The following is a 7,222-nucleotide window of genomic DNA, read 5'->3' on the forward strand; positions in this document are numbered from 1 at the left end:
TTTAAATATTACGTCACTTGAAGATGTGGATAAGAGACAGTATATATATTATGAGAAGAGGAATCCGCAAGTGTATAAACATTTTACCAACCGGTATTCCTACTTGCGACATTCAGCTATATTGCAGACACTTAAACAACTGAGGCATTGAGGATTCGTTGGGAACTCAAATCCAAACAGAAAGCAACTGATCATTCACTCTCTTTGGCAACACATGCTTTAAAATAATTCAAAGAAGTGACGCTGTATGTTATAGATCTCGGAGCGTCCAATCATATGCGATATTAGTGCCATACAAACATTGTTAGGTCAGACTGGTTTCCCCTTTATGGTCAAGTGGTTATGACATTTGAATGTATGCTAAAAATCAGTGGCTCGAGTCCTGGCTAAGGTGAATCTGTACGATTACTCTTCTGTTACATTTCAAACATTCATTCGTTAAACACCGTTGGATATAAGCTTTACATCTTATAGAGCACGTTCAATGGATTTTCTTGCACCATTTATCATTTGTAATATAATTCCCCTTGCAATATAGATTTTATCTTGTCCTTTTTTGTATGTTCATTGTGATAATGCGAAATAAATCTAATGAAATATGTTTTTTGTTATTCCTACAATAAATTTTCATTTTACTAATACAGACATAATGAGTCCAGATAATGTTGTTTTGAGCATTGCATTCTGCCGTGCTATAGCAATCCATGATTGATTGACGAAATTAAACTGTTATACTATTATTTTACAAAATACATTAGTACCGGTGATTACATGTTTTTATATGAAAAATCAGTAGGATGAGAACTAACACAAACCAAGAACTACAATATATAAATGCTATAACAATGTAATTTCAATGACAATTGTCACTCGGGTATACTCAAGGTGGGCTTCATTGTAAATTGTTTCCCCTTGATGTATTTTACAAGATATTTTTGATTTCACTGAGCTGTAAAGCGCTTGAAAAAGAATCATTTCAGTTGAATAAATCATCATCAGCGTCACTTTTCCAAGCAGAGCGTCTGATCGACCCTTAAATAAATATTTCGACTTAGAGCGAGCGACTTTTTGTTAAACAGTGCATTCATAAGATTTCGTTTTTTTTTCTAATTCTGTTAACTTTGATTATTTTGATTTTTTTAAGACAATATAGCATTTGTCCAGGTTTGTTGTTTTTGCACTAGTTTTTCGGCTGTTTATGTAAAAACCACAAATCGGCGTTTTTACTTAGGTATATCATTGCCAAATTTCTACCACGAGGATGTTTCTCCACTCAGCAGTTTGTCACACTTTCCTTTCCTGGCATTTGGAGCAGTGACATCTGCGTTAATTTTTGTTAATTAAAAAGCATATGGATAGACATTTGATTCTACAAATTCCTCTAACGGATTGTTGCCAATTGTCAACACCGTTTTTACAAGATGTGTCCACGCTATCAAGTTATAAATACCAGTGATTTGCTCATTATATTGGTGTGATATTACATCAATACGTCTTTATGAGCATTCACCGATGTTTGCCACTTTGAACTTGCTATAGCGGACACAGATTTTTAGTGGACTATCTAAAACTCGCTGCCACGATTGATTGGACACCACTACTAATGCTAAAAGGGATTGCGCACTGATCAAATCCTAATGCGCAATTTATTTCCATATGGTTTGAAAAAAAATCCTTATTGAATACAACGCTGACGTCACAATTTTCAATGTGAACCACTTACATTTTTCCAGATGTAACCAATGGCAGATTGAGACAGTGGGAAATGTCTTATGTTTGTGTATGCAAATGGCTAGAGTGAACCAATACGCTTAAGATTCGAACCACTAACCTCTCAGCGAGACTCACCGTTACGCCTGTAAACCGGGTTTCATTTAACGCTCTGGCAATTCTCATCAGTAGGTCTTCATCATCGTAGTTAAAACTTTCAAGCGATTCTGTCTCATTTGATTCGAGGCCTTCGATCACCTTGTCCAGCACTTGTGCCATTACCCACACCCCATCGTAAGCATAACCATGAAAGCGAGAGAAATTGTCACCTCTGGCCTTTTTGTAAAGTGTTTTGTATTCAAGGGCCGTCTATAAAGAAATTAACAGTACGTCAACAGTATATTTCTGAAATATCGTGTGACGAATAAATGAATATAAAATCTCAACGAAACATGAATCATCAAAAAGAATTAAAGAAAATATATAACATACAAAATATAATATGCAAACATCAATTTTTAAATATTACGTCACTTGATAAAATAAACAAAAGCCAACATTCAGATGTTGATGCAGATGGTAGTGTTATTGATGATGATGATGATGACAGTGATGATGATGATTTTTTTTTCTCAACAACCATAAGGTATGTATACACATGGTGTATACCGAAAGTTTTATAATGTTTACTCTCTCCATGCAACACCTTAAAAAATCTAAGGGGTTTTCCAGCACAGTTTCTTCTTTTGGAGACAATAACGTTTTTACTGATTCTGATTCTTCTTCTAATGATAATGATGATAACAACAACGATGATGATGATGATGATGATGATGATGATGATGATGATGATGATGATGATGATGATGATGATGATGGTGATGATAATAATGACGACTGTAAGGAGGGTGATTATGAACTGTGTTTATTTTTCCCTCTTTTTTATTTTTGAATAAATATTTATTGTCCTATAAAAACCATTACATTCTGTAGTTTTGAACAATTAAAAATACCAACTTTTCATTAAAAACCACAAACATAATAAATAGGCTTCTTCGTTGTCTTTTTGAAGTTTGTTGTTATAGAAAATTGTATGTGTTTGCCATTGTTAAAAAAAGCGTATAATTTGAAGACCAGCGCAGGAAAGGTACCTAACATAAAAGTTTAAATTTAGAATTGTATAGCTTTCACTGATATGCAGGATTACATTTCAATAGGCTTGTGTAGATCGATAACATAAGAAGGAATATAATCATTACGTTGATAGATTGAGTTAATCCAAAATTGTTCTAAATTGATTTGGGCCATTAGAAATCTTAAACATTGATTGTCTTTGTACGTAAATTACGCATTCAATCATGCATAATATTCATAACACAGATTATCTGTTGAAATAATTGAGACGAATCCAATTAACAAACCTCATAAGTTAATTCCGCGAAATTAATTCGATTCGTCAACTGATGCAATGAATTAGCTGGTTTTGAGTTTTTACAGTTTGTTGCAACTGAGTGAGTGGCAGCGTAGTAAGGTTCCTGCCTTTTGCAACTGTGGAATCCGGGTTCAACATCCGACCAGGAAATCGAGATAAATGAATAAAGGCTTAGTTCATCCAACCCTTACGATCTGATTGTATATGTTATATGTTGTAGTTGTATGGAGCTCCACTGCGGTTGCTGCGGTTTTCAGTAGCCCAATCCAAATTTTCAATTTCTAAGTTTCATTATTGGGGACAAATAAAATATATGTATATATTCTACTATGATTTTATACGTTTGGCGCACAGAAAATTAGATTTCATTAAACCAATGCTGTGCCCGTCGTTCAGACAGAATGCACAATTGAACATGAATTGAAGTGAACATTTGGCGCTACAACGATTCGCTGTTGAATAGTAGATGTTCATTTAAAAGAAAAAAAAGAAAACTTTGGATGTAAGCATGTCGGTTATTATAGACTTTAGTCGATTTTCTCCGTCGTTTAAGTTAACACTTAAGGGCTTGTACGAGTTTTTACATTGCTTTCATCTAGGACGCTACGCTAGCAGATAGAATAATAGTCGCAGTGTCGTTAATTCAGACTTGTTAAGATGATTTTGTTTGATAGAACAATTACCTACTAAAATCTAAAAGCCAACATTGTTACTGCGTCACTCAATATTTTTCAATTCGAAAACTGTACATTATTCACCTAATATCCCATTAAAAAAACCATAGTCCTGCCAGCTAGCTTGTTTGAACAAGAGCAAAGAGGTTCTGTTCTGTACATTTTGTTTTCTTTCTTCCCTCTCTCTATTTTGACATACACAAATTCACCTTCTTTGAGATTGAATAACACAGAAACAAAGTTTTGGCATATTATAAGTTCTAAAAAAAAGTTCTTGCAACGATTTAGTATAAATAGTCTTTAAACGAGGAATGTGCTAGTAACAAAGTTCAGACTAAAATTAGTTCATAAACAAATGTTCTAGAAACAATTGAAGATTATTGCACGGGTTTAGAAACGTATAAGTTTGACTATGTTCTCGCAAGGATTGAATACAAAACCTTGGTTATGGTTTACGGTGAAGAAGTTTCAGCAACGACTGAAGTTGTCACCAAAGTTCTTCTTTCTAAATACATCCTTGGTTTTAAAAACAATTGAGTACCAAACCAACGTTGTACCAGACTGAGCATGATGCAGGCGTTCTAGCAACGACTAGGTCAAAACTAATGTTTCAAGTTGGACATAATTGTTTTAGCAAAGACTGAGTGTTCACACCAGCGATTTTAGTTGAAGTATGAATGCTGTATTTTTATTGAATATTATATGTACGAGAAATATGATAGTTTAATAATTGGTATATGTATTATAAAATATATGTATAATGAGGAATTGGTTTTCTTACATAGCCACTTATGGTCGTTTCATTGCTGGAGCTGAGTCTCAGTATATCCGTAGCAATATAACCCCTGATTGTGCTTTTCATTTCTTGTTCTGAGCAAGCTATTCCGTATTCTTCTGAAGGACGCCACCAATTGTCTGAGTACCATCCCGGGAGTATCCATACGTAGTTTCTGTTTGATATTCCCTGCTGAAACACCTGTAATGATATTATGAAACTGCTTGGCTAAAAGAGCAATATATTTGTTTAGTCTCGCAATGAGCCTGCACTCCTAATGAATAGAGACATAATCACATTATTTTCCCTATAATGTTTTCCAAGGTTGCTGGGTTATTTTCCAAATTTTGTAAATTAAACTGGACAAAGCAATCAGCATTAAATCGTTTGTCAAGGCAAACAGTTCATTATATAATCGAATTTTCTTATAATAAATTGCTAATAATTGTATTTTATATCGATGTTCTCTTTCGAAAATTAGAAAAAAAGATTAACTAATAACGGTAATCCCTCGTGTATATAGACATACCTTGTACATGTACCACCAAGAAATCTCTTCCGAATTAAAAATAATTTAGTAGCGTGCATTTTTCCGTGAGTTATATTTCTTTTTCAGTATTATTATATTTGCTTCTGTGCACACAACACATCTGTACTTCCAAAATTTTAAATATGCCTGCCTTCGCATCTTCCAAATAGCTGTTTATGTCTTGTAGTGTTTAATATACCGGTAGTAGCGTGCATTTTTCCCTGAGTTATATTTATTTTTCAGTATTATTATATTTGCTTCTGTGCACACAACACATCTGTACTCTCAAAATTTTAAATATGCCTACCTTCGCATCTTCCAAATAGCTGTTTATGTCTTGTAGTGTTTAATATACCGGTATGTATATTACTATATATCTGCCTATAAATTATTGATCTATTATGAATAATTTCTAGAGAGGGCAACTGAAGCACAACGTTATCCTACTGTCGATCGGTAATGACTTAAATACAGCATTACAGTTTACTTATTCAGAAGGACTATACTTCAATACGGTGGACTGTGGTTTGGTGCAGTGTGGTGAAAACATGGATTTTGTGTAGTTTGGTGTTGATTTGTTCCGTGTCGTTTGGTTTGGTGTGATATGTTTGGTTTAGTATTGCTTGATACAAAGCAGTACCTGAGGCAGATGGAAGATTTGGCTATAACTGGGGCGTGAGAGCACACACCACTTCAGCCCCACCATGGTTGGGGCTGAGTTTAGAAAATGTTCAGGATATGGAACTCTAGGTGCCCCAGAAATTACACTCTCATACCTTAAAAATCTTTAGCGGTAATTCATAACAACAATAAAATAAAACAATTATTTTCTTAATACAATTTAGGTGGGGGGGGGTGCAATTTTACAAGAAAAAGAAGCATATATTTATATTGCCTTTAGTCGTAATATCTAAATAAAAATAGGCATTTTAAATACCCATGGTTTTATTGTGTTCGCAGCTTCCAAGACTACGCCAGCTGGACCACTATTGGAGCTCACAACGGCCCCATTACCATAGTAGAATTACGTCTCCTACTCCCTCCCGCTCCCATAATAGTCTTTCCTCTTAGGACTGGCACATCCACTAACAACACATTACATTAGGTCACTGGAATATATGGTGAAGTGTTTGCATTACACGGATAATAGACTTCTACATCATCCTTTAGTAAACAGTAACGCAAATAATGCACTACTAGGCTTACTTCTACTATTAATAATTTTAAATATTAATTTGGTCAAGAACGTTGGAGAATCCGTGTCTGGATTAAACCCAAATAAAAGCGACGCCACCGTGACCGTGCTTGAGTAGACAACCCAATACACAAGTGTCTGGGAAATACAACTCACGGGAACACTTGCTGTTTGCCATATCTCCGTTATTAACGACACTAAATACTTCTGCATCATCTAACTCGTAAGATTATATCAATGACTCTTGTCGGAGTATCACAAGATTCGGTAAAACTATACTCGACTCGAATATATTAAACTAATTTATCTTATCTGACTAAAATACAAAATGACTAATTACTATGATACATAATTCAAGAAGTTAATTTATGATAGGTTCCGACGTTTACAATATAATTATATCAAATGTTTTTTTTTCTTAATCTTCTTTTGAACATGTAATGTTCATTATTAATAATCAGTTGCACATCACAGCCGTCGGCAAATCTAGTACCGAAATGCTTTCATTTTGTAAATATTGGATTCACACGATCAAAATCAATCAAATAAGTGCGACAATGCGTGGCGTTAGACACGTCTCTACAAGCTCAGTCAGTTGAGACGGCAACAGATGAGTTTATTGATGACGTATACAATTTTGTCAAACATCACAGGTAGTATAGCTGCACAGTACAGCCAACAGAAAACATTGTTTGATGAAAGAAAATTGTCTATTGAGCTCAAAACTAATGCTTTCAAAAACATATTTCGAAGTAGTGAAATATCAAGAGGTACAAACGACTCTGCAATGGATAACTAATCGTCAATTTATTTTACTATAAATAGCCAGAGACGATATATTTCCATAAAAATTTCGTATAATTTAAATGTTTGGTTTTGAAAATATATTGCCAGGCCAAGCTTTTCA

At 34.2% G+C, this 7,222-nt stretch overlaps 1 protein-coding gene across 1 annotated transcript in view; it reads right to left on the minus strand.

Moving 5' to 3' along the window:
• Positions 1 to 7,222, minus strand: part of LOC117113419 (gamma-aminobutyric acid type B receptor subunit 2-like) — a 38,527-nt gene that overhangs the window by 17,096 nt on the left and 14,209 nt on the right. The window contains exons 5-6 of the mRNA XM_033256739.1: positions 4,598 to 4,792; positions 1,849 to 2,079 (exon numbers count right to left, since the gene is read on the minus strand). Coding sequence (XP_033112630.1) covers positions 1,849 to 2,079; positions 4,598 to 4,792 — 426 coding nt within the window. The remainder of the gene's footprint in view (positions 1 to 1,848; positions 2,080 to 4,597; positions 4,793 to 7,222) is intronic.

This window comes from Anneissia japonica, unplaced genomic scaffold (genome assembly GCF_011630105.1).
Source record: "Anneissia japonica isolate Jap-2015-1 unplaced genomic scaffold, ASM1163010v1 scaffold493_len2256704_cov171, whole genome shotgun sequence".
Taxonomy (NCBI): Eukaryota; Metazoa; Echinodermata; class Crinoidea; order Comatulida; family Comatulidae; genus Anneissia; species Anneissia japonica.